At 50.3% G+C, this 26,511-nt stretch overlaps 1 protein-coding gene across 1 annotated transcript in view; it reads right to left on the reverse strand.

The window, feature by feature from the left end:
• The window catches only part of TBC1D22B (TBC1 domain family member 22B), a 39,306-nt gene extending 18,715 nt beyond the window's left edge, over positions 1-20,591 (reverse strand). Inside the window, exons 1-8 of the mRNA XM_054025808.1 lie at positions 20,360-20,591; positions 14,437-14,493; positions 13,047-13,351; positions 10,250-10,429; positions 9,799-9,869; positions 7,778-7,906; positions 7,138-7,203; positions 4,940-5,054 (exon numbers count right to left, since the gene is read on the reverse strand). Coding sequence (XP_053881783.1) covers positions 4,940-5,054; positions 7,138-7,203; positions 7,778-7,906; positions 9,799-9,869; positions 10,250-10,429; positions 13,047-13,351; positions 14,437-14,493; positions 20,360-20,415 — 979 coding nt within the window. The 5' untranslated portion in view covers positions 20,416-20,591. The remainder of the gene's footprint in view (positions 1-4,939; positions 5,055-7,137; positions 7,204-7,777; positions 7,907-9,798; positions 9,870-10,249; positions 10,430-13,046; positions 13,352-14,436; positions 14,494-20,359) is intronic.
• Between the last annotated feature and the right edge of the window lie 5,920 nt (positions 20,592-26,511).

Below are 26,511 nucleotides of genomic sequence, written 5' to 3' on the forward strand. Positions count from 1 at the left end.
GGGAAATGGACTGAGACCCAGCAGCTCAGGTCACTAAGGTCACAGCCAGAAGAGAGCAGTAACTGAAGTCATTCCCAGCCTGGCCTGGAGGAGAACCAGTCATCTAGAGGGGCCAGGCTCCAGATTCCACTACTAGTCATGACAGCTTCGCACCCAGACTCTCCCACGCTCAGCAGCTGCTCATTTCCCAGGCAGCGCCGGGTGTTACAGACCCGGGACCCCCAATCAGGACATGGCATTTCTAGCTTTTGAAACAACCCCAGGCTAAGGAGGCCCGAGCCCATAGTGGAGGGGTTTCTTTTGATCACATGTAAAAGCCTTTGAGGGTAGCTATTGGCTAGTGCCTTGTCAAACCAGCACCTTCTTACTCCCTGATCTGTTCATTTCACTGCTGGACAAGTGTCAAGCCTGGCAGCAGACCCCCACTGCGCACTGACCGAGCCTTTTGCCCAAGGAGTGTTCCCGCAGAAGGTCCCTATTTCAGAGATGGGAGGAAAACCCTGCAGCGAGTGACCAGCGAAGGTCACACAGGAATCGTGTCTCCTGACTCCCCGTTCTAACCACTAGACCACCCTGTCTCCCAGAGCAAGGTGAATTAGGCCCCGCCTCACCCGTGGCCAACGAAGTGAGCCAAGTTATGGCTGCAGAGCGTTTACTGCTAGTGACAGCCTCAGAGGGCGGAAGCTGCTGGCTTTGAGCTTGTGAACTGAGCACGTTTGATACTGAAGCCATTGGGGGAGTAGACAGTGCCCTCTGTCTCTTTTATGAGGTCACGTAACCAAAACCTCCATGCATGGCTTCTCCCAGAGCCCACCCCCTCCAGTTGGTCTGAGCCCAGACAAGTCCCTTGGAGAGATGGTTCTGGCTGCTGCTTGTTTTAACTCTTGGCCTGGCCCTTTTATCGATTGCAACAGAGAAGCCGATCAGCCAGAGACAGGTATTGACCAGCTGATCAGTTAAGGGGAGAGGTTGTAATTGACCTGTATGAAAGCTGCTGCTGCTGCATTGGCTTGGAATACAATACCTGCCGAGGCACGAGGAAGGTTAACGAGTCCCAGTGACCTTCCAAGCTGGGTTAATCTATCATTGGCGGGGGATGCTAAAGGAGAAACTAGTAAGTCTAACAGTAAAAGGCTCTGTTGTCAGCTTGGACTTGTGCTGAACAGTTAACTCCCACCTCCAGCATAGCAATTATTTCCCTACACCACCCCTGAGAACTGCTTTGGTCCTGCTGACTCAGTTGGCTGCAGGCTCTGCCGTCAGACGAGGGAGACATTTGGAAAGTGCTCAAGTCAGAGATCTAGAGAGGATGGTGGGCAGCCAACTAGATGAACTTGCAGTGGAGTATGATGCGGGGAGGAAAAAAAAAGATTCTTTTAGGCTGCACATACTGAGTGACTTCTAAGAGCCAACCACACACAGGGACTGTGGTGGGGAAGACAGTTGTCTGAGTAGGAGAAGGAGCTGAACGGGGGGAACAATGGTTTCAGATGGTCCACGGTAGGTAGGAATAATGGGATGAAGTGAAAGAGGAAGTTCTTCGCAAGGAGATCTGTTATGCTGAGGTACAAGCCCCAGGGTAAGGGAGGGGAGCACCATAACGGAACAGGAACTTGGACCAATAGGTTTGGAAGATAAGCTTTTTAACCAGGAAATAATCAGTGTCAATTTCATTGTACATGCCTAAACCGATGAAAAATTTTTTCCCATCGATAATCGAAGTTTACAGATGGGAAAATGCTGCAGAGAATTTAGCAGAGTTTGATTTAAGCTGATTTCCTTTGTATATTTTGACCCGTGATGTTGACATTTGTGTTTAAATGGTTATAAAGCGTTAACGGTTTGGATCTCAGCATCTACCGTCATTGCATTATTGTCTAATTCCCCCTCCACTGCTGGATCTCCCCACCTCAAAGTTTCCGACGACTGTGAACATTGGAAAAAAAAAAAATGCTTAAAAATGAATATTGATTTTATCCACTGAACTTAATTGAATTCTGCCAAGCTTAATTATAAAGAGACAATCTTGCGCTGGCTGGGGACTGACAAAGGACTAGATAAGCTAATTGCCTCCTTCCCATTGCTATATCCTCAGAAGTTACCAAATCGCATTCCTTACAACAGGGCTCTGGGGACCTGTTGGGATGACTCTTTGGGTCCCATTTACTCCATCAAAATAAACACAACAGACTCTACCTCAATCCTTTTCCTTTAAAACCACCTGCCAGATCCACCACTAGAGGAGACTGTCCATTGCTGGCTCATCCACTTGCCAAGACCACCCCCCCTCCCCTCCCCAAGATGTCTGCAGAAGTGGTGGGTCCGAGAGGTTACTGTTCTGATGGTCGAGTGCCACCCTCCAGTAACTACCCCAGTCAGGTCTCCTCTGCTACCACTATGATTCATCTGCTATCCACAGGCATGCTAGACGCTCTGGCCTGGCAAGCCAGCAAAGGGTATGGCCAGTCCGCCATATGTCCTTTTCACAGATGGACCTAATGGGCATAAAGTCTACAAATGGCTGAAAGACTATTGGCTGGAATTAGTCTCCGCCCTCCCTCCCCTGCAATGGCAGCTTCTGGGTAACCACACTGAACCAGCTTTGGCCCCGGAACACACTCCCTGAAGTGGGGCTGATACAATGCTGTGGGTATATGCCAATATATGTCAGAGGGTGTAGGACCGCAGGAGGGCCCCCCGACGTGGGTGGCTCTTTGGGGCTGTGCTGCACCTACCCTGGAGAGTGAAGGCACGTACTTCCTGGGGACGAAACCTGACGAGCCGAGCCTTTAAAGAGCATAAGCCACAGGACACAAGGAAGCGTTGCCCCTGGAGGGGTACGTCTCCTTACAATGAAAATCCACCCCAGGGGACCTCCGTATAACAGGCATGAGTCTCTCCATGTTATATCCTATGCAAAGCTGAATGATCAAAGTGGAGCCTCTTCATGCACTCCTGTTGCAAAAGCCCAGGTACTACCTCAGCCCTTCCTGATCCTCCGGATCACAGGGAGGAATGACTGACAGAGCAAGAGAGCCTCCAGAACAGACATTTCCAGGAGTCACCTGCTCTGGTACCTGCCAGCAAGGGCTGCTGCCCTAGGGAACAGCCCCAGCTCCACACCACCAAGTGAGCAGTAAGGAGGTGAACTTGGGGCTAAATACACTGCTGCACAATGCTATCCAGACACCGTGCAGGGTTCTCCCACCTCTCTGGACCGTCAATCTCTGGAGACATGCAGCACAAGCCGCTCATCCTGCCCCAGGCCTTTGTTGAGCAAAAGCTTGCCACCGAGTCAGAGCACTGGACAGCTATCCCCATAGGAGACTAAAGCTCATTTCACTTGTGATCCAAACTGGATTTGAACCCAGGTCTCCAGAGATGAAAGACTGAAGCGTTAAGCTGCTGTGCCCCGGGAACCAACTCAGTGAAAGGGCTAATCTCGCACAAGCCAAAGATTTTGATCTTTCCCATGTTTCAGGAGCAGCTTCTAGCAGGAGGGAGCTGTTCAGTGAGAAGGCTTTGATCTTAGGGGCTAACAGGAGTGAAACCCAATCAGGGCCTGTCACCGTGTGAAACAGACAGACATTCAGACTAGCATGTCTGTTACAGCAGACTCCATACTGTGTGGGCGTATGTAGACACACAGCATGAGGCCCTATGGCATTTTCAACCATAAGAGACCAGCCCCATTACCCACCGGCGATGGACACAGTGTACCAGAAGTTTCAGACTAGTCCTGCACTCAGCTAGGTAATTCACTTGGCCTGCACAGCTCTGCCTCTAACCCAGCCGCTCAGATACAGCGGGGGCTTGGGGCCGTCATGCACCACAATGTCACTATTATAGCACCTATAGAGCACGAAGGTACAGACTAGCCAGGGGCCTGCTCTCAGTCGCTTCCAGGACACAAGTTTGTTCCTTTTGTGGAAAAGGAAGTTCACTAGGGCAAAAAACAGCAAGCCCTTTTAGGCTTCGTGCCATTGCTTCCCCAGGCCCTTACGCAGAGCACAATCCTGAGAGATGCTGAGCACTCTCAGATCCCACTGAATGCAAGTGGAAAGGACTTAGCCCCTCACAGGATCAGGCCCTTGGAATCAGACACTGTCATCGCAGGGACTGATCCAAAGCCCAGTGAAGTCAGAGGGAGTCTTTCCATTGACTTCAGGGAAGTTTGAAGATACGTTTAACCTCATGACAGACTAGCCATCCTGTTCCTAATAAAGGTTTTCTAAACCCCTATGTTTAAAAAGCAGCAATGAAAGCTTTTGTGGGGCAAGGGGCAGTTTGACTTTAAACATTCTCCTGCGATGCAGTGAACCCAAACAAGACAGCAGAGACCAGAGAACTGACACTTCAAGTGCAGATCAGACAGTAGTGAAACTGACCAGCTAATAAGGTGAAAACTTCAACGGGGCAGACCAGCAGAAGTGGGAGAAGTCAATTCATGTTTTAAAAGCTCTCCGGTTGAATCAGCTGTGGATGCATTAGTAACAGAGCAGCAATCTTATTTTAATTTTAATTTTTTAATTTAAACAGGGTCCCTTTATAGCTCACGTGTTCGGGCACTGAGTGAGTGCCAGCTCGGAATTCCAGCCAGAAGAGCAAGAAAAATTCAGTTATGGGTTTAAGCAAAGCCTCAAAACCAATAAAAGGCTCCACTATGTGGAAAAAGACAGCCGGATTAAGCGCATTCAAATGTAAATACACCCTTGGCACTTTTGCCTCTGCTGAGCCCTGTACGTTAGGAGACTAAAGCCAATCCAAAAGGAGGAGAGAAGTGGCAGGAAGGGTAAGGTGCAGCTCTAGCTTTGTGCAGCAGTTGAATAGCAAAGAGATCCTCTCCAGCAAGATTAGCTTGTCTCATCCTAACAATTCAGAACCACTGCAGCACCACTCAAGAGGCAATTGCATGTTCTGAGCGTCAGATGTCACTTACCAACATGTTCGGAGAGGAACACGACAAAGAATGGAGTGACCAGGTCATTAATCCCCTGGACGTAGCCACTGGCTGGGTGTCGGATGGCCCAGATAAACAGGATTCTTTCAAAGATCTATGAAAAGCAAGGAGGAAAGCCAGACACCTGTGTTAGCCAGGCCCAGAGGAGAGGCAGAGAAGCATGCATGATAGGCAGATGGGGCGTGGCAGGGGGGAGCTATCATGGTTTGGCAGAGCCATTCCTAGCAGCAACACTGATAGGATAAAAAGTAAGCAAGCTAAAGAACCAGGACTCCCTTGGGTGTATATGAAGCACAGATTCCCCCTCTCAGCCCAGCCCATACCTCCTGAAACGTTAGCCTTAGTTTCCTTGGTGAGTGAACATGGAGCCTGAGTTTCTAAGATCCAGATGCAGCCCTGGATGTGGTGTCAGCCCCTTCCAAAGGCCAAGTCGAGTTTTTACTGTATTACCAGAGCTGTCTGACTGTGCTGAAAATTGCCAGAGTGGGTCACCCAAGACGTTCGTCCGCGCACAAGCCGGAGCCCTTTAACTCGCAGCACTGTTAGACAGCTTCCGACTAAGCCAGTTTCCAGCTGTGGAACATCCAAGTTAGACACCAGGCTGCTGTGTCTCTTTGCTGCAGTAGCACATCCTTGTTATGGATCCCAAAATAGTTCTACGAGTAGGGCACCCCAGGGCTTTTCTGATTTCCCAGTGGGTTACAGAGCATGCTGGGATTGACTGCATATAGGCTTCTTCTGAAGTATCCCTGTGCCTAGGCTCCAGAATCCCATGCCCTCTTCTGGCATGTCAATAGCCTGTGATCTGAGAGACTCTAGTGGGAAGAGAGATGTCAGGTTCCTGGTGCCCTGGCAGAGTTCTGCCTATGTGAAAGTCCTTGAGTTCCTCCTACAACATACTCTAGTGGGTCCTCTCAGAAAACTGGCGGACCAAGAACTCTGCCCGAAGTGCAGATCAGTTTAGTTCCATCTTATCAAGCTGCTTGTACACCCTAGCAACCCCGCTAAACCTTCTGGGCCTCATACAACAGAGGCTGGGATCCTCATGCCAGCTCCCACAGGGAAAAGCCTTGCACATCCAACTTTGATGACCAGGCTTTAATGCAGCCTACTCTGGCATGATGGCCTTGGGCTGGTTTCAAATAGAACTTCAGATTTTTGACCAACTCTGAGTTACCTTTGGCCAACTATATTTGTGCCCTTCATAATTGGAGCTCCTGGCCAGAGTCCCTAGAGCAGATCTCTAGCCTTTAAAAGAGAGCTCCAAAAGGTTTAAATGAACTTTGCTGATAAGTTGCAGGGCACAATAGGACTGGTCTACGCAGAGACATTAACCCACAGAACTGTACCAATACAGTATTACTGCTATAACCCTCCACCTGCACACACTTATTCTGGAATCACAGGGGCTTGGCCCAGGTTAGCCTATGATTCTTTCAAAGCACGACACAGTCCAATTGTGGTTTTGTTCCTTCGAAAGAAGAGCCCAAACCAACCACACGGCAAAAGGGACTGGATGTGTCATCCAACAGCCAGAACACCGAACTGAAGGTACGATGAACATGTTTGTGGTCACATGGATAGAGCACTGGATTGGGACACAAGAGACTGGGGTTCTAATCCCAGCTCTGCCAATAATCTGCTGTGACCTTGGGCAAGTTACTTCCCTACTCTGTGCCTCAGTTTCCCCCTTTGTCTGGTCTATTTTCATGGTAGGCTCTTGGGGGCAGGCACTGTCATTTACAGCACTCAGCACAAAGGGGCCCCGGTTGGGGCGCCAACGGGTTCTCCTCCCCCCGCCCATTCTACTCAGAGGAAACACTCATCCTTGTGCAAGATCCCCTTCCCATGGGGTGCTGGTGTCTGAATGGTGGGGTGGCTACATTAACATCCTACATCCTCCTCCAAACAGATGTAGGTGAGGCTGATCCTAAAGCGCGTGTTAGAAAGGAGGGAGGCCGGCCCTGGGTGGAGGCAAATCCCCAAATCCAGATGACTAGATTAACTCCACTGGGCCCTCACAGCGCAGAATAGGTGCCCCTAGGAGCACACACCAAAGCCAGATGGGCCTGATGCCCTGGGTGGAACGGAAGAGTCTCCCGCTAGAAGCCCTTGGTCACCAGCAGGACTTGGCCTGCCCCACTGCGGGGAAGCTAGAGAGACTCGTCCCGCCTCACCTCCTGGACTAGCGGCTGCTGGAAGAGCGGGATGAGAGGGTTTGTCCTGGGAATGTCGATGTGGATCTGAAAAGGAGAGAGGCAGAGCGGGTTAGACTCACTGACCTCGATGGTCAGGCCGGGGGAGGAGAGGGAGCTGCGATTCGCATGTATAAATCAGCGCAACTCTTCTGTCGAGGCGCTGATGGAGAGAAGAGGCCGAATCCCTCAGCCACCCCCAGGGACAGAGACCTTGCTGAGAGGCAGAGGGAAGTGTCTAAACTCCAGCCCCCACCGCTCAATTCTGGGGAAGGAGGGGGAGCAGCTAGAAGGCTGGCACCTTAAAGCTAGCGATTGGGTGGCAAATCCAGCCGGTGAGAATCACTGACACATCTGATACAGCCAGTAACGAGGTAGGATGGGGGCACTACACCATGCCCTCACTGGGGGAGATGGACTCCACCTTGTATGGCTTTCCCCAACTTTAGCTGCTGTGATCCTATGCGGGCCAGAGAGCAGCGGCAAGCGCAAGAGGCAGAATGGGGAAGAAGGGAAGTGTTGTATGGGGGGAAGGGGACGGAGAGCGGGAGAGGAGGCCGGGTGGCAGGAGGGCCTTACCCTTGAGTGCAGGGACCAAAAGGAGGAGGAGCAAGGCCCGTACCTGCCGGTAGGTGTCCTGATGATGCTCTTCATTCCTGGAATCGTAATACTGCTCGATGAAGCCAAAATATTCCTCCCGCTTGCGCTGTAAGGTCAGCTTCCTCCGCTCCTTGTTCGCAGGGAGATAGCCCTGCAGCAGAAGGCAGCCTGTTACAGTAGGTCCCCTTCCCCTCTCCCTCCTGCCCTAGCCACCGTCAGTTCCCTGCAATCCTGCCAAGCAGCAGTTTGTCCAGGAAGCGCTTCCAGCCTGCATGCAAAGGTTGGAGGAGGGGAGATCTCTAGGGCTTCAAAGCTCCCAGCACATGATGTCGGATATCCTTCCTGCCTGACCCCAGGGCAACCTGCCAACACCCAGCTGCATGAGATCTGATTGCTTGTTTCTACATGAATAGCTGAAGACAGCGCTGGGTCTGACTATTTGTCAACTGCTCTTTAAAGCTACAGGAAGATACTGACGGGTATGTGAAGCAGCAGGTAGGGCTCCACTCCAAGCAGGAGGCGAGACTACATTGAGATGGGCGTTCAGATCAGATCACGTGGTACATGAAGGCGCTGGATAGCACCAGTTTGTTAGCTAGAGCCTGCGAGATCTTGTGAGAAAAGGGGCGGATGCGAAGAAAATGAACATGTAGCATACGCAAGATGAGCGCGCCGCTGAGGGAGAACTCGTTGGCTTTAACACAGAGGCCAAACAAGCAAAGGGGGTAGGAGTCTTCATTGTATTTTAACATGGCTTTTGCTAATGACTGCGCTGTTCCCCGCTGCCTGGGCGTGCCCATTTCAGGGTGTCCATCAGCAACCTCAGAAAGTGTGGGGTTTGAAGGTTAGGAGTATCAGGTCTCCCCAGGTTCGCTGCAGGACTCCTCAGTGGATTGGAGAACTGGCAGCATTGAGACATCCCACCCGACTCCGAAACCTGTGCGACTGCAGGGAGGGATTTTTAAGCATGACAGATGTTAGCCATGCTGCTTAAGGCACTGCTGGAAGGTGATCATGTACTGTGGTGCTGAGTGTGAGAAACAACCATTCTGTGCTATAGTGTCATTAAAAAAGGGAAGAAGCTGAGCAGGGAGGCTCTCTCTGCTGAAAAATTAGGCCATTTTAGATCACAAAGGAGCAGCGAATGAGACAGGCAAAAAAATAAAAATCTTTGCAGATTCCCCTTACGGGCTTGTCCCAAGGCCATTCGATATAGTTGGTGGGGTCACCGCTCTGCGCACCGTCTGCATTCACATGCACCAGTGTACACCTCAATGGCATGCTAGTGACGCTCTCAGACCCTCAGATCCAGTTTCTATGGCTGGAGCTAAGTACGACCACGTCACCTCGCTGAGGTCCCTGCCATCCACCCATCTGGGAGTTCAGGCCCCTTTGTCATCTGACCCTAGGCCCCTCGCTCCTTAGGTGCCTCTGTCTCCTCCTCACGTTCTTGTGCTTTCTCCTCCCAACAGTCAGGGCAGCTTCCAAGTGACTCCCCCCCTAAAGCCCATTTATTCCATTGAGTCTCCTGCACTGAGGAGCTCTGCACCTGGAATCCTATTTGCCCAGGCAAGACCACAAGCTCCTCAGGGCACGGCTCTCCATTCCATTCTGCCATGCAGCTTTAAGATGTCCTGCAAAGAAGAGTTTGGATTCTTTGCTGGGTAGCCTATAATGTGTCCTGCACAGGAAAGGGCAATTTATACATAAGGAACGGCTCCATATTCAAGGTCATGTCCCACCATGGAACTGGGCAGTCCCGTGTCTAGATGGTCACACATGGATCTGCCCCTGGGGCCAGGCACTGAGAGCCGATTGGACCTAGTTCAACGCACACAGGAGCATTCACATTTAGCAAGCCCAAGGCACGTTCATTTTCACATCCCTGCGTGGACCTCTGGGCTGTGTTCACCCTCGGGCTCCCGCCGATTGCGGCGCCGGGGCGGATTTGACCGCGTCGTGCTGGGTGTTGCTGCACCTAGCTCCGCGCAAGGCTGCTCAGCCTTTCCCCAGGAACCCCGGGCCGCAGTGGTCGGCACTCACCGACAGGAGTCGCCACGTCACGGGCCGGACCTCTCTGGGCACGCCAGGCCAGCTGCATTTCCTCAGCTCATCTGCAAACGGACAGTGGTGTCAATGGATTAGATCCTAGGCGCGTCCCGAGTGAGGTCCCCGGCTAGGTAGAACTACACCTAAAAGGAGAGGAAACCCCAGTCTGCTCCTGCAGGCTCCGGATACTCCGAGCCCCAAGGAAGGCTCTATGTCTCTGATGCCTGGGACTCAAGTGCAGAACAAGTGGAGACCTGATCATACTCGCTGATAACATCAACAGGAGACTGCTGCTGCTAAGAGTATAGAGCCCAACCCAGCAGAACCAGCCTCCAGCAGAGCCCAGCGCCCCTTAGCAATCCCATCCATCAGCCCAGTGGCACTGTTCCACATCTGACTGGCATAGAAGTGCCCTCATGACCCATCCAACTAGTCCCGCACTCACCCAGGTCTGTGTTGTGACTGGAAAGGAGCTGCCGGAACTTCTCCAGGCGCGTTTTCTCCCGCACGGTCATTGGGGGAGCCCCCGATGCGTTCTGGTCGGAGATGCGGGCGACGAGTGGAATGATGGGTCTGAGTGGGAGGGACTGCTGTTTGTGCAGGGCGTTCCGCACGCAGGCATCCTCTGGAAGAGGGTTCAGAGAGTTCGGACATGCTGTGAGCGGGGTGTGTGGTGGTGTGGCAGTGTGCAGTAGCAGTTAAAGCACAGGAGTGGGGCTAGGAGATCTAGGTTCTACTCCTCATTCTTCTACTGATCTGTGCCTCAGTTTCCCCACCTGCATAATGGGGATAAATCCCTCCCTCAGAATTCATTCCCTCACATTTGTACAAGTGCTTTGGGATCCTCACATGGAACGGAAACCTCTCAGGAGCCCCCAAACAAAGGAGAGTCCCCCCAGGGTCAAGCTGCTCTCTAGTCACTGGAAAATGCTTGGAAAAGTTTATTGGTCGAGAAAAGAGACCAGATCACATTCTGAGTGCTCCCAGCCACCTGCCGAGATCCCCACCCTTAGAATCGGAGAGTTTTAGGCCAGAAGGGCCCACCAGATCACCCAGTCTGACCTCCTGTATGGGACACGCCACCCCTCCGCCCTCAGCTCCCACACACTAAACCCCACTACTGAAACTAGACCAAAGGGGCGCAGCCCACAGGAGACTGGACTGTTCTATTCCACAGGCAGAGAATAGGAGGGATGGAGGTGCACAGTGCCCGAAGCCCCCGCAATGGCAGGGAATTGAATACGTGAGAGATACCCAGATAATACTGGCAAGTGACCCGCCCTTACATGCCACAGAGAAAGGTGAACCTCCTCCCCCCAGTCACTACCGATCTGACCTGCTAGAAAATTCCTTCTCACCCCCCATATGGTGATCAGTTAGACCCTGAGCATGTGAGTAAGAACCAGCCAGCCAAATACTTAAGAGAATGCTTGGTGCCACCCCAGAGTCCTGGCCCTCCCCATTCGGTGTCCCATCTTCAGCCCTGGCCAAATCTGATATTTCACAGGAAGGAGACAAAAAAAAACAAAACAAAAACCAGAATACGTTGGGGGGAAACTTCCCTTCCTGACCCTTGCAGGTGACGGACGCCCTGAAGCATGAGATTTTTGGGAACATAAGACAAACCAAAAGGAGACCCCAGGGCTGCCAAGCCCTGCATTCTGCCATCACGAGCAACCCAGCCCTACAATCCCACTCACACATTTGTCCAGCTCTCTCTTTAAACTAATTACATTGTTTGCCCCCCCCCACACACACACAGTCTCCCATCATGCTAAGTCTCCCATCATGCCAATGACCACCTCACTGGCTTTCCCCCATCCTGTACCACATCCACACTCCCACTGTTGGGGAGCCAGGCATCCCCGCTTTGCAGTAGCGGCTCTCACACTTTCATACCATGAACCACTGATCCAGCCTGAGGAAGTCACAGCGCAGGGATGGGATGCCAGGAGGGCCTGGCTGCAAACCCAGCAGCCAGGATGGAACAAGGCCAGCTCCCTGCAGCTGTTCTTCCATCACTTCCTCCTGATCGACCCTTTCCTCTCACTCCCAATGTTCGTCCTTGCCTTCCTTCCTCCCTTTCGCATTCAGCATGCCTGCTCGCTGCTCAACCCGCACTCCACCACACCTCAGAGAGTGAGGGGGCTTGGGAGTCCCAGGGAAGCTGACCTTGAAGGTTACCCCACCTTGCCTCCTTTAGCCTACTTCAGCCAGAGCTTGAACAGAAATGGAGACATTACGTGGCCTCTGATGCCACCTGGTGGCTGGACTCATCTGCCGGCTCCTTTTCACATGGTGAGTATTTAGTTGGGCGTTTCTAGGTCCACTGGCAGCATGGAAGGACACATTTACATGACCTCATAGACTTTAAGGCCAGAAGGGACCATCATGATCATCTAGTCTGACCTCCCACAAATCACAGGCCACAGCCACTCCTGGAAATGATCCCTAACCTCTGGCTGAGTTACAGAAGTCCTCAAATTATGGTTTAAAGACTTCAAGTTACAGAGAATCCATCATTTACACTAGTTTAAACCTGCAAGAGACCCATGCCCCACATTGCAGAGGAAGGCAAAACCCCCACAAGGTTTCTGCCAATCTGACCTGGGGGGAAATTCCTTCCTGACCCCAAATCTGGCGATCAGTTAGACCCTGAGCATGTGGGCAAGACCCACCAGGCAGACACCTGGGAAAGAATTCTCTGTAATAACTCAGAGCCCTCCCCATCTAGTGTCCCATCACCCTGCTGCCTCTGATGATAAAGCAATCACACGCCTGGGATCAGACCAGGATGCAGCACTGACCTAGCAAGACACCTAATCCAGAGGAGTTAATCTAGCACACCAGGTAGAGCGCTCTGGCTGGGCACTAAGGCCAGGATCAAGGCAAAGCATCCCATCAGATTCAAAGGATCACATTCCGACCTGTTCCCCAAGTGGGCGCAGCTCCACCAGAGCTCTATTCGCTTAGGAAAGGTCTGAATTTGGCCCAGAGAGTCCAAGAGCAGCACGTGGGGTCCCAAAGAGCCATAGGCAGAGCATCTCGGACACAGCTGAATCAGATGGCCTGGATTTGAGGCACTGGAATAGAATGGAGGATCACCTGGGCAAACCAAGGCTTTGAAATTAGTAGCCGGGGGCTGAATTCCACAGTCAACCAATACAGTACGTGGGTACCAGCTTCAAAGCCAGAAAGCTAGGATAGCATATGAGCAACAGATTGGTCACTGCCTCTCTTACCAGGTGATCTGGACAGCTGGGCCTCGCTGCTGGACTTGATGACCTTGCAGTTGGTTGGCGTCTCACTGAGAGCAGACTGGGCCCGCTCAGGTTTCACGCGCAGCTTGCTGTGGTTCTCCAGCACCTGGGCTGCTGTGGCCTTGGCCACTTTAGAGTTCAGGGTTTGGAAAGAGGAGGAGAAGTCTTCGTCTTCATCATCGCCGATGTCCCAGGCATCACTGGTGTTGCGTGCAAACTCGTGAAAGCTAGAGGCCTTCTTATTCTTCAGGGGCAGCGTATTGCCCTTGGAACGTTCCTTAATGAAGCTGGGAGCCAGGGAAAGAGGGTAAGTGCCACAGAAAGAGCCAACCCCAAGCTCCTTACTTCTCACACAAGACCATTCCCCGTACCCTCTTCTCTTCCTCCCATGGTACAATCCCTTCCCCTTCCAAATACTTCCTTCCCTTTGCCCTCTGGTATACCCCCCAATGCCTCTTCATCCCATGGTACAATCTCCTTCCTAGGCATGAGCTAAGGAACGCAAGAAATCCCTCCACGTAACCCCCATGGCAAGTAAAACGCCGGAAGGCAGAACAGAGCTGGTACAGTCTCAACACAGGGAAGGCCAATGCTCCAGCTAACCGTTCCTATCAGGAAGGTGCTCAAGTCTATCTACTCTGCCCAGCAGGGCAAAGGAGAGGAACTGATTCAGCTCCAGGCTGCATGAGGCCGCTCCTAGGTTTGCAACTGCCCCAGCTACATACAAAGAACAGGAAAAATAATGGATACTTTCAACCCAGGGAGAGGTACAGGAGCAGCTCTGTGCTCACATGCTGGCCAGACTGGCCTGATGATGATTTCAGACACAGGGAGAGCGCTCCCACTACCTTCAAGCTCCAAGAGTCGAAGTCCACCGTGATAAGGAGCCAGAGCCAGGAGATAAAGTCTCCCTTTCAGTGCTGGGGAAATGTGCTGACTCGACAGTCCCAGGGGCTGAAGTGCTGCTCATTCACAGGGCAGAGACTTCAGGGGAAGCAGCAGAGATGTGGTTCCCACACACAAGCTGCCAGGTCTTCCCCACTGCCCAGGAGGGATCCCCTCTAAGAGCAAAGGGAGAGGTCAGTCACCATCGCCCAAGAAATCCTTGGTCTCTCTGCTAGGCAGTGGCTATGACAGTAGTTCTATGATGCGGACTCCTTGCTACTAAGGTGAGGCCATGGGCTCGTTTCACACAAGCCATCAACTGGGAACGTGGGCTGGAGTCAAACAGATGCCCTACAGGTGCAAGGCTTCAAGGGAGTACGGGAAGTCTGGAGAGCCCCTGCCCAAGAAGGGACAGAGAACATCCCAGCAAAGCAAGTCCTCCAATGGAAACAGAGCCAGAGGGGGGCCAGGGACATGCGGCACTTACGTTTTGGTGAGCCGGGGATCCAGAGGAGGATGCTGGGCTCCGTAGACAGGTTGAATACTGCAGGGGAAACAAAAGCCACAGAAGATTTGCGAATAATTGCCTGAGCCTCGGACAGGGTCACATTCCTCAGCTGTTCTTGGGAGCCGCAAGCAACTTCAATAGGGTTCAGAGTTCAAAGCCTTTGATCAAAGAGCCACGGTCAGCTGAAGGTTTATTCTTTCTGAGAGCAGAAAAGACACTGTAAACGATCAGACGCCCTCTGGCTCAGCTGGGCAGGAGGGAGCGGGGTACTGGGCCTCTGGGTTCTATGCCTGGCCGTGACACTGATTCATTGCGCGAGTATGAGCCCCAGTTTCCCTCACCTGTAAATTCAGGCCAACAGTCACCTACATCAATGGGGCATCAGAGGCATAGTTCGTTATGCCTTGAAATCCTTGGATGAAAGTGCGTAGCAAAGGGCAAAGTATTACTGCCAGTAGCATGCTCGTGTCTTGGAGAGAAAGATGTGGGTTTGAGCTCCCCACCAGGTGCTGGGCTCACAGTCACTGCTGAGCAGTGCAGAAAGTTACAAGGAAAACACTGCACCGAGATGCGTGATTGGAGCTCAAATCCCAGCTTGGTGAAGGACACTTGGGCAAGTAACTTTACCATCGTGCCTTGGGCTCTCTACCTGTGGATCAGACTAACACTCCCCTCATTCAAAGGCAGCAAGGATGCTATGAAGCTCTGAACCGCTAGGCAATGAGGCCTAGCCTTCACAGATGTTAAAATGAGGATATCGCTAGTTTCACAGGCAATTTAAAGATCCCCAAGGCAATTTACACAGAGCAGTAGGGGATTCCGTCCAAGATTCAGGCTAGTTATACATGCCCCCAAACCCACTCTCCTTCCAACATCCAGGCCTATTGCTCTGTCTGCCTCCACCCCAATGCTCTGAGAAGCACAAGCATTCCTGGAGGATGGTTCTCTATAGAACCAAACCCCATCCCTCTGCACATATGTCACGTATCTTATTTAACAGCAGGGCCCATTCTCAACTGATGTAAGCAGACCGAGCTCCACCTGAGTCAATGGAACTGCAATCGCTTTCACCAGCTCTGGATGGAGCCAATGACTCCAGGTAGAGCCAGTGACACAGAGAGCTGGGCCCTGCGGTACAGGAGGGAGAATGCAGTCTGGCTGCAGCTGGAGAATGCGCTGAGTGCTGGGAACTATCTGGCTAAGACGGCAGCACAGGTACAACGTGGCAGGAGGGAGAAACAGAAGAGTGAACAGAAGAGCCGCAGTACAGGCACAGGGCGACAATGGGCCCTAAACCCAGGAAAAGCAATGGGTGACGAAACCTAGCATGGGCTTTCCTTGCTGCATCAGCAACTCCCATCTTTCAGCCGGACGCTCGAAAAAGACTAGCTGTATTTCCCCAATAGTGATTAGGCTGGGAAGGAGTTTGCTGGCTAATTAAGATCTAGCTGTCAGGACAGCCATTAAACAGAGGTGGCTATGTTGATGGGCATAACGAGCAGATTAACCAGGGCAAAATGAGTCATTTGCCAGCAACATTGATCTCATGTCAGCTTCTTTCTGAGGCCAGGAGAAGCCAAATAAATTGTTTTAAAGCTTAATGTGAGTTTTACAAAGCTCACCAAGCCGCCCCTCTGTACACTGATCAGTGTCATGTGTGACCCCAAGAATCCACATGTTCCTTCTGGGAGAGGGTCCTCATTTACACACAGGAAGGGCATTGGGAAAAGACTGACACAGGAATACTGGAGTCCCCTTTGGGAACACACCACTGGTCCCTCAAATCTAGAATCCCGCCTCAGGCTGGCTGAGGTTGCAAGCAGCTAATGCTCAGAAGTACAGATCTAAACTTTTGAGTGCACGCACCCAATGGGAGATATCTTAAGGGGGCAGGGGTGTCTGATTTTCTAAGCAGGTCCCTTTAAGCTCTCTTGAGGCAGACACCCAAAACCAGAGAGAACCCAGATCACTAGTCACTTCTGAAAACATAGCCCACAAGCCTGGGTTATTTTCATATGAACAGCTAAAAATGTCATTGGTCAAGTATTTCCCAGTCCCCTTTGGGACGCTAGCTACAGTATCTGACGTTGGTTTCCTGCAGCAGCGAGTTCCACAGGATGACACAAAAGCAGCATTTCCTTTGGTTTGTTCTGCTGTTCGTTTCACTGGCTGAACCTTTTGTCCCTGTAGTATAGGATGAGGTAAACCAGCAGAGTGAGGAAGAAACACAAACACTCCCAAGGAGAAAGCTACAATGGGATTTCTAGGGTATGTTGGCGATTTCATGAGCTTCCACTTTAAAAAACAAACAAAACAAAAAACAAAAAAAACCTTGTTTCCTTAGATGGCCATCCCCAGCCAATAAACCAGGCCATAACACCGATAAGGACCAGCTGAGGACACTGCGGACTTCCCCTAACTGGGCTACTTATAGAACTGGTGAAAATGACTACAGTTAGCTCTAACTTTATAGTGGTTGGAGTTTTTGTAGAGGTGGATAGGGGAAAAAAAAATCTATGTAAAAATCAGCCTCAAGAACCATTCACATCAATAATCTGCCTGAGCCAACCAGAGATATAAAAATATCCAGAACAAGACTCGGAACAGCCTAGCAACCAACATGGGACTACTGAAAAGTAATACTACGCAGTCCTTAGTGTCTGATCCTGTTCCCATTGGCTTCAAAAGGGAGGAGGATTTGGCCATTATGAAGTCCCCTTCATTGGAGGATCTCAAATGTTTTCATGGAATGTTCAGATTTAATTTCCTTTTGATGCCATTTACTTTTTCAATGCAACAGTTTTGCTAGTGAAACTAGTGTAATCAATTTCACTTTTTGTATCTAGTTAGTTCCACTTCCTTGTTCTCTGCTCCACTAATGAAAGGCTCTGAGTCAACAGAGAGGTGCAATGAATAGGGCACTGGGTCAGGAGACCTATGCTTTGTTCCCATCTCTGCCACCATCCAAGGTTACAAAGCAGCTCAGGTCACTTCATCTCTCTGTGCCTCTTTTCCCTCTCCCACCTTTGTCTATTTAAGTTGAAAGCTACTTGGGGTGGAGCCTCTCTCACCACATTCATGTACAGTGCCTAACACAATGGGGACCCGACCTCAGCAGGTCTCCAGGGTCTACTGTCTATAAATAGAGAATAAGGTTGTTTGGGTTGCCACTGCCACAGCAGAAAGTAAAAACCAAGAAGCCTGTCAGTGACACTCAAAATATTTAAGATTTTTATTCTCATTAGGCTTCACAGCACACTTTATTATTTAAACCCTAAGCACGGGGCCCAAACTTCCCAGGGCCCTAGACAACCTCTCTCTGTAGCACAGGAAACCTGAACACCAAGCCTTGTGCAGGAGAACAAGTGAAACTGACCAATCTTGTTTCACTGAACAAAATCCAAGAAATCAACTAGGTTCATTATTCCCATTGTAATCATTTATGGTTATTAGCAAGAAAAAAAACCCATACATTTTCTTCACATCTGTTTTTGATTTTTAGTTATCTTGATAGCTGTGACCTTTTAATACTGACATGCCGTTGAACCAGCCTGTCTAATCTGAGAGGCCATGTGGCTTGGTAGACTCAGTCTGGGATGTTGCCAGCTGGGTGACGATGGGCAAGTCACTTCATCTTTCTTATGCCTCAACCCTCCTCCCCCCCCCCACACCCCAATTTCTAAAACGGGAATGATACCACTCACAAAGCGCTTTAAGATCTACAGATGAAAAGCACATTTGAGAGATTTGATGGATGAAGAAAGCACGAGTGCTTATCCAAACCATCTCCAGTCCCTTCCAGGGTGATCGGCATAAAGGGAAGGAGCCAGCAAACACACAGGAAAAGACCACAGAAGGTTTGGTTAAGCAACTCTTAAATAACCTTAATCTCCTGAGGCCTTAAGCCTAGCATCTCCTGCTTCCCTCCTCTACTATCCACTGACCTGCCAAGAGTGACAGCGTCAAAATGCGGGTGATTCAGAGCAAGGATTTAAGAAAAGAGAAATTCCCAGGTTACACTGATGGATTTGACAGAATATTAGCAAGCTGGTCTGTTGGGAGAGAGGAATAGTTTATCCAATGCCCTATGAAGTTTGAGTTTCTTGTCTGGGCTGGTTGGCTGTAGTTCTTTCCCCAAACCGGTTTGCCTGGTTAAGCTCTCAAAAGTTGAGCTCAAAGCAGTTAGAGATGGAAGAGACTTGTTATCTTAGAGACCACCCCTCTACACAGGCAGGATGTGGATTCCTGATAAAGAATGTACCAGATAGTAAGATTACACTTAAAGACACGTGCTTACACATTGTGGAATTTATTTTCCAGAAGAAAAGGAAGAATTGTGGGTTATGTCTGCAGCTTCACGCGCCCCCCCCGCCCCCGATTTGAATTGTCCCAACAACCTGAGTTTGAGCAGGGACAGCGAGTGAAAGTGAGAGCGCATTAGAAAGAAAGAGAATTAACTGGCCAAGCAAGATTTAAAGCCAGCTAAGCATTTCAAAGGCTGTGCATTTGCACACCAGGAGGGGATTGCAGGGTCAAGATGAGATTAATGGGGGTGTGGAAACCGTGAAGCCCATATGAACTACTCAGACTTTAACCTAACCTTGTAATACTCCTCACAGGGAGGTGGGTGAAACTCCCCAACCTTTTCCCTTTCTCCTGGGGATTTACTTTGTTTTTCTATGGGAACCTTCCTCTCAAAACCACATGGGAGGAGCCACTCTCCATGGCAGGTTTCCTGCCCCCAGCTCTCATAAATCTATTTTAATGCAGGGGTTTGTGCATTTCTCCCTCCAAGTAAGCATCCCTTGCTCTAAAGGAAGCAGCACCTTGCTGCTCCCCAGCCAGAGGAAATGAGGTGGAGAAAGTGCCCCCACAGATTGTTATTGACACTTCCTGAGGACGAACCCTCAATGGAAGCAGAGTTTAAGGGGAGTGCAATGATACAGTCTCATGTGGTATGCAAGGACACCCATTCTGCTGTTTGCTTGGGGGGCGAGGGGAGATCTTGCTGTTCAAGGAGAAGCCTCCAGGGCAGTGTATGACCTTGGGGGGATGAAGGGCTTCTGCTTCAATATTTGCAAGGGGGCACCGTATGTCCCCCAGCTCTGAAGTTGCCCTTTGGATGCCCAGCAAGCCCCTCTCCACGTTGCCTCCTACCTGTCCCACTCCCGGATGCGGCGTGAAGGAGAAAGGACTCGCTGATTCCTCACCCTGCAATATCCAGCCCAAATTGTTCCTCCTCATGCTTGGCTTCCCCCACTGAATGGAGACTTAGTGGGAGGGAAAGCAGGTGGACAGGAGTTTAGTTAACCGGCTCCTACACTCCCCCTTCTGTCACTGGCTCCCATTCCCTTGGGGGAGTTGCACGGAGGCAGAGATACAGATTACAGGTACCCACAAATCGATGTGGGAAGTGAATCCCATTCCCAGGCAGATCCTCTCCTCTTAGGCCCAGGCTGGAGATGAACATCAGTTAATCAATTAGTCAGGATCAAGCAGAAGAAATATAAGAGAGGTCATCTTCCTTCTCCCTCCCTGGGCAAATTGCCCAACTCCACACATGTATGAGCTGGGGGAGGGAAGGGTTGGCACCCACAAAGCACTAATAACCAGCCTGCCCCCCCTCTCCCAAGGAATGGATGGAAAAGGAGAGTGCCCCCTGCCCGGGCTGGGAGGTTATCACTTAGTCGGTATCAATAATCGATCAAAGGACAGGGGGAAGGAATGTGTGTAGCCCACTCCTCTGAGGGTGTCACCGATTAACTAATGCTGGGACCGAGCCCGGGGGTGTCACCGATTAGCCGGGACCGAGCCCGGGGGGGGGGGGGTGTCACCGAGCCCGGGGGTGTCACCGATTAGCCGGGACCGAGCCCGGGGTCCAGGTGCCCCCAGCCGCACTCACCTCCCCGGCAGCTTAGCGCTCCGCTTCCAGAACTGCTTGCTGCTCTCAGCGGCCATGGCTGAGGCTGGGGCCGGGCCCCGGCCGGCTCCGGGGGGACGAGCAGGGGCGGCAGGTCCCGGAGCCGCGGGCCGAGGCCGCTTCACCTCCTCCCTCCGGAGGCCCCGCGGCCAGGCTCCGGCGCCGCCATTTTGGATCCGGGAGGGTAAATCCCGGCCATTGGCTTCCTGGCTCCACGGCCTCCGGCTCGGCCAATCCTGAGCCGGGATCCTACCGCGTCATGAAGCGAGGGAGTCCGGGGCCTGGCAGAGGGGCGGGGCCACGAGAGGCGGGAGAGACCATCTGCGTGCAGGGAGGAATAAACCATTTCCACTGGAGGGATGGAGTGGAGTGAACCATCTCCACTGACGAGGGGGGAGGGTTAGGTTAAATCATCTCCACTGGTTGGGAAAACGGAGAAAGCACTCTGCTTGCGAGAGGAGTGGGAGAATAGGGTAAATCTTCTGTCTTGGGCAGGAGGGGTAGAGTGGGTTAAACTATGTGCGCTTGGAGGGAGTTACACCATCTGCACTGGGCAGGAGAAGGTTAAACCATGGTCACCAGGGAGGCAGCGTGAAGTAGGATTAAACTAAAGAGTGGGTTAAACCATCTTCACTGGGGGAGGACAGATGGAGAGGGTTAAGCCATCTGCACTGGGAAGGAGGGGGTGATGTAGGATTAAAGTATTTGCACTGGGAGGGAGTGGGTGACAAAGCTGGGGGGCACCTGCTGCCTGGCCCCTTATAATTCAAGTCCAACCAGTGTTTCCATATCACTTTTCAGTTGCTTGTAATTTTGCATTGGGGAGACCTGAAACTTCCCACCTCTGGTCTCAGCCCAATGACAGAGTTTGTTTTTATTTATTTTAAGTTAAATTGGACAGGAAAGATTTCTGATACTTTCAACGGGGAGGGGGGAGGGGGAGGAGGAGCACTTTCTCTATTAGCATAAAAAAGTCTTAGATTTTTCAAACAGTTCTAGTACCTGAGTGGTTTGGGGCCAAATCCTGGATTGCACCAAAAACACAACTCCCAGGTTGAACATGTGCCTCTTGGAATCATGGTGGAAATCCACCTTGATTTGCCCAACTTTAAAAAAAATAAAATCTTATTTTACTCATGCAAATGGGATTACACAAGGAAAATGGTAATACAAATTTTAAAACTTGTAAGGCACTCAGTTATCCCAGTGATGAGCACAGTACATAGATAGGCAAATCAAAAAATAGGTCCAATAGATGGGTAGGCGTGGTAATTAGATAAACAGACATTTCTCTCTCCTTGCGAAAATGTTATAGAATGTAATAGAAATTGGTAACTTTTCCATTGTGTTTTTGAACCATCCTATCAAATACAATAAATAATTATAACCCTGCTATAGAATTCTATAGGATGGTAAAAAAGCAACTCACAGAAAGCAGCGATGCCCTTTCAGATTGCAATGGGGAGGGGCAGGAGTCCAGCAGGACTCTCAGCTGGAGTCCAGAGGCTGTTTAGGTCCCTGGAAGCTCTTGGATTATTTGAAGAATAAAAGTGTAAAAATGAGTCTATTTCAAGAGCATTTGTTGTGATTATTTCCTATACATTTAATAACAATTCATGAAGGTTTACTACAACAAAATGACCAACACAGGACAAACAGGAAACTAAGCAAGCTAAGCCATCGGCACCTGTGGCACGTAGATCCAGCATCAAATAAAACCTAATTTCAATTTTAGAAAACAACAAGCGTCGGAGCACACAGAATTTCTTCCATAGGAATGACACTCAAAGCAGACATCCCAAACCAATAACAAACAAACAATGTCAACTAATAAAATCTAAAAGAAAACCCTCCAAAAACAACCACTCTCCCCCAAGCAGAGTTTTGATGCTGAAAAGGGTGAAGTGCCAGATTGTCCATATAATTCACTAGGGACTGCGCTAACGCTCTTAATTTTATGTGGAAGGCGCTCAGATTTTACGGTGAAGGGCGGCAGTATAAAACAGATACGTAGGAACACAGACAGGTGTTACCAGTAGTCATACTGAACAGAAAACTGTGTTTAGTCCAAAATGCTTTTGTGCATAATGAGCAGAGAATTCTGAATCATTGCTTGTTTGGGAAGTCCCTAACGTTCATTCGTGGGCTGGCCCTTGTCAAACATATTCAGCTTTCACCCCATCTTTTTCACTTGTAGTACAGCAATTGCTCACCATGACACCACTTTGGGAATCCCCCCAGTTTACCTAATGCCATCCATTGTCGCTTGTGCTATTTTAGGGGGGAAAGTTCCACAGATTCTCTTTAAGTAGAAACCTGCTCCAGGCAGCATATTTATTCCCAACTCAATTGCATGTTCCTTCTCTTATACTGGTTTCACATCAATGCAATTGCTTTGCCATCAATGGAATTGCATCCTGATTTACACAGGAGCACGTGAGAAGAGAACCAGTGCAAAGAAGCCTCTTTTCCTTCAGGCTGGTGTTCGCTAGAAAATAAGAATATGCTGGAGCATGTTAACTAAAATGATCTTAAATGCAACTTTGCAGGCAGTCAGATGGGCCTGAGCTTAAACCCCAGATCTGAAGACACCCTCCATACTCCTAACATACCTAAAGTGACCATAAGCATGTCTACTCTGCAATGTCAACCCAGGTTTTGAACTCAGGCTCAAGCCTAACCCCCCTTTCATCTACACAGAAATCGCACAGACCCAGGGCTCAAACCCAGGGTCCCAGGGCCCTCCAGATGTGCAGGGTCTGAGCTGCGTCAAGTCAGAACACAGGGGTTCAAGCCCTATTGCTTTTCAGTGTGGATACAGTCCCACTGGACTGTGAGTCCACCAAAAATATCCCACAATCCCAGGGGATTACTTTCTGTATCCTCTGAACAGTCAAGTTTGGTGAATAGTCAAATTTTCCCACAATGTATCATGAACAAAGGGCTAGAGTGGCCCAGCGCCGTATTATTGCCTACGCCAACAAGGCCTAGGCCTAGGGCGGCAAATTTGCAGGGGCGGAAGCTCCCTTCCGCGCCCCGCCCCCCTGCTCCAGCCCACCTCCGCCTCCTCTGCAAGCGCGCTGCCGCATCCTGTTTCTCTCCCCTTCCACCGCTTGCACCGCGAAACAGCTGTTTTGCGGGGCAGGGAGGGAGGGGGGAGGAGGGGGAACGCTGCGTGCTGGGGGAAGAGGTGGGGCCGGGGATTTGAGGAAAGGATCCAATAGGGGAAGGGAGGGGGCAGAGTTGGGGCGGGGACTTTGGGGAGGGGGTTGGAATGGGGGCGGGGAAAGGGCGGAGTCGGGGCAGGGCCAGGGCGGCAATTATTTCCCGGCCTAGAGGCGGCAAAATTATTAATCTGACACTGGAGTGGCCACATTTTGGGATGGCACTAGGAAGTCTGGGATATGGGTGGTTGGAGTCAGGCCCGCATAATGCAGTATAGATGCTGGAGCCCCAGGTTGGGACCTAGAGTTCAACACTTCCTAAACTGGGATTAGCAATGAATGTAGATGCTCCAGCCCTAGGTTAACAAACCCAGCATCTGCTAACTCAAGTTCTACTAACCCTGGGTTTATATTACAGTGTAGACATAGATCATATGTCCTGGTTTTTCATCTGAGTCCCTGGAACACCTGGGATGGATGTGTCTGTGTCTCAGTGAAGGTTTTCCCCCTACTTGTTTTTGTTTTACATTAGATATTCAGGGTTTTTTTAAACCCAGAAACTCTCTTGGAGATTGGAGGGCTGTTGGCCTTGTAGAATCTATGGAACTCAAATGTGGGAGAAACACTTGGGACATCTTTGTTAAAGATCCCACACCTTTCCAAGACACTTCACATTACACAGTTGAAATCTACGAAGAGTTATCCACCAAAAGCAGGAAGGAACTTTCCATTGCTGCTATTGCCAAGGTTAAAAAACAAGCAGAGCCAAACCTCCCCCAACACCCCATGCTCCATGCACTCCCCCCCCCTTTTTTTTCCCAAAGGGGGAAAAATGTTCTGAATGTGAATGTGTGATATAAGTGACATGTTGATCTCTCCTCCCCTGTCCTGCAGAGCGGGGGTGCGAGTACCGACGATAGAGCTGCGGGGGTTTAGTTTTTAGGTGGGTTTGGGCTTTATGGCTGCTTCTCCAAGGAGCGGATCAGCCAGGAGGTTTACTCCACTTGTGCTGAATCTGCTGTTGAGGGAAGGGAAGAAGGCTTTCTGCTCTACGGGAGGGGTGAAGTTAGAGGCTGTGCATGGGACCCTGCAGCAAAAGTTTGCCAGCCCCAGGGAACTTGCTGGGGTGCTGACTTTAGCCTGGCAGTTCCTACGTGGCTCTGGCTGCCTCCAGCGCGGATGCAACAATTGCCAGCCATGCCAGCTAACAGGTACTTGAGCAGAGAGGCCAGTTCCTAGACTGGACCATCTTTCTTCTCTGATGACTTTGGATCAGGACCTTTGTCCAGGACACTACACTTTACCATTGTCCAGCAAGTAGTTCCACATTATGGAATTTCTCTTCTGTATCAATTTTCTTTTCCTCTCTCTCTCAGAATAACAACAACAAAACCCAACACCGTAAACATTGCATTACAATCTCTGTGTTCACGAAGAGAACACAAATGCTGCAAAGCCAGGAACCCAACGCCGGGGCATGCCAAAGTGAACGTTTCCTAGGCACCCTTAACGCTGTCCCTGGCCTGGCTGCATTATTTGCCAGCTTTTCAAGCCCCCAGCGCTCACAATTGGTGCCAAAGTTTCCTGAGAGCTCAGCTCCCCTGTAGACATCTAAGGAGGGGGCCAGGTTTGCAGACATGCTCAGTGCCTGGCAGCTCCCATTGAGAACCATGGCCTCTGCTTTTGGGTGTCTAAATGGAAGCTGAGCTCCTTTGAAAATGGACCCTGTTATACGATGTTTAATTACATGATCCCCTTGTGGGAGCTCAGAGCCGCTGAAAATCGGGTCCTAAGTCTCCCAAGGTGGCCACTTTTGAAAATTTGGACCCAGGTTTATTTCTCCTACCTCGTTTTGTAAGTAAATGAGAAGGGGTGGTTTGGCTACTAAAGCAAAGAGCTGGCTGCTGGGCCTCCGGGGCTCTCTGTCATAACCTTCATCTGTGCACTGGCCTCGAGTTTGTTCCTTTGAGTCAATCAAGGCAGCTAAGACCTTTGCGAAGGCCAGTCTGGACCCTCCCTAAACCAGTGAGACTCAGACTAAGGCTTGCAAGCCGCAGGTGATTCTTTAATGGGTCTCCCGCGGCTCTTTGCAGCACATGATGTTAAAACACTGTGTGATTGAATTATTAGTCAATCTAAGTTATTAACGAGTCAGGATGCTTTTACTATGTTATTAACCTATTGAGTTATTGACATGCACTAAGTTATTAGCTGTGAGAATAATATATATATTTCCGCATCATTCACACAACTGTGGCTCTTTTGGGTAATGTTGATTGCTAATTTGGCTCCTGAACTACTGAGGTCTGAGTATCACTGCCCTAAACTTTTGTTACAGGCTGATAACAAACTCTGCAGTAAACAAATATTTGCAATTCTGCAACATGTATTTGAGGAGCATTCAAACTAGCCTGTGCAGACATATATTAATTACTGTGAGATAATTAGCAATCAATTTATTCAAGGTTAAAACTCAAGTGTCAACTTGTCCGTCTGACTGTGGGCAAGTCACTTCCCCGCCTTGTGCCTCAGTTTCCCCATCTGTAAAGTGGGGATAATAGTGCAGACCTGTGCCCAGAGGAGTCGAGAAGATTCCTTCAATACTCTCAAAAGTGCTGTGAGGACCTGAGAAGGAAGGTGTTCTAGGTGGGCAAAATACTAATATTTGTGTAAAAATTCAAGAAGAGAATGGGTCTGATTCTCCATTTCCCTGCACCATGCGTGGTCACTTACACCAGGGCTAAGTGAGCAGAAAGTCAGTGTAAACTGCTGGCAGGCTGCTTTGCTTGCATCGTTTGCCCACTGTGCGTGAGTCTGAATGATTTACACAAGGTGTAAGGTGAAGGAGAACGGCCCCCAGTCTTTCTCGTTAACATTCAAGTGAGGCCAGGAAGTGTCTTTTTTAAAGTTAGACAGAGATTCCTAGGACCAGATTTTCTAGGGCTCAGCAGACACGACTGGGGTCAGATT

The sequence above is a fragment of the Malaclemys terrapin genome, chromosome 4 (assembly GCF_027887155.1).
Source record: "Malaclemys terrapin pileata isolate rMalTer1 chromosome 4, rMalTer1.hap1, whole genome shotgun sequence".
Classification (NCBI taxonomy): domain Eukaryota; kingdom Metazoa; phylum Chordata; order Testudines; family Emydidae; genus Malaclemys; species Malaclemys terrapin.